This window comes from Limulus polyphemus, unplaced genomic scaffold (genome assembly GCF_000517525.1).
Source record: "Limulus polyphemus unplaced genomic scaffold, Limulus_polyphemus-2.1.2 Scaffold204, whole genome shotgun sequence".
In the NCBI taxonomy this organism is placed as follows: Eukaryota; Metazoa; Arthropoda; class Merostomata; order Xiphosura; family Limulidae; genus Limulus; species Limulus polyphemus.
The window spans coordinates 475,441-476,196 of NW_013665814.1; the positions used below are offsets into that span (position 1 = coordinate 475,441).

At 33.7% G+C, this 756-nt stretch overlaps 1 protein-coding gene across 1 annotated transcript in view; it reads right to left on the reverse strand.

Moving 5' to 3' along the window:
* Positions 1–498: 498 nt before the first annotated feature.
* LOC106478365 (heparan sulfate 2-O-sulfotransferase pipe-like) overlaps positions 499–756 on the reverse strand; it is an 11,308-nt gene continuing 11,050 nt past the window's right edge. The window contains exon 5 of the mRNA XM_013938905.2: positions 499–683. Within this exon, the coding sequence (XP_013794359.1) occupies positions 532–683 (152 nt within the window). The 3' untranslated portion in view covers positions 499–531. The remainder of the gene's footprint in view (positions 684–756) is intronic.

Sequence of the window (756 nt, forward strand, 5' to 3'; positions counted from 1 at the left end):
GGCAGCTAGTCATCACCACCCACCGCCAACTCTTGGGCTACTCTTTTACCAACGAATAGTGGGATTGACCGTCACATTATAACGCCCCCACGGCTGATAGGGCGAGCGTGTTTTGGTGGGACAGGGATTCGAACCCGCGACCCGCAGATTGCGAGTCGAGTGCCCTAACCACCTGGCCGTGCCGGGCCTTTACTTTTAGTTGGACTTCGTTTTGATAAATATCTGCATTTCAGTTTCTGTAAGGAAGTTGAATTCTGAATTATAATTATTTATTGGCCTAAAATATCTGAAAAAATCTAATTTGAATTAATTAAAAACAATTTTAATCTTCTAATTTTAGTAAACCAAGTTGACGAATAAATATAAAGGTAATTTTTAAAGGGATTTTATTTCAAATGTGTACTACTTGGAATTGTATTTAAAATTTTATGTCAAGCCATTCAAAGAAAGAAAATTAACGTAATTTGGAGGGTCTTTTTACATATGGGCGATGTTCAGAAAGGACACTTTCTAGCACCTCATTTCAAGTCATCAAGAGGACTTTTTAATGATATTAAATTGATCGTTAAGACGTTTACAAATAAAGTTGTAGAATTCATATTCCATCGTTAGGTTTTGTCTCAATATATTCTTCACTTTTTCCGAAATCTTCTTTTTTCCCGAAGTCTTGTTCTTTACTTTTTCTGCAAATGAAAATAAAACAAATCATACACTAAAACAATTACTATATATATATATATATATATATATATATTA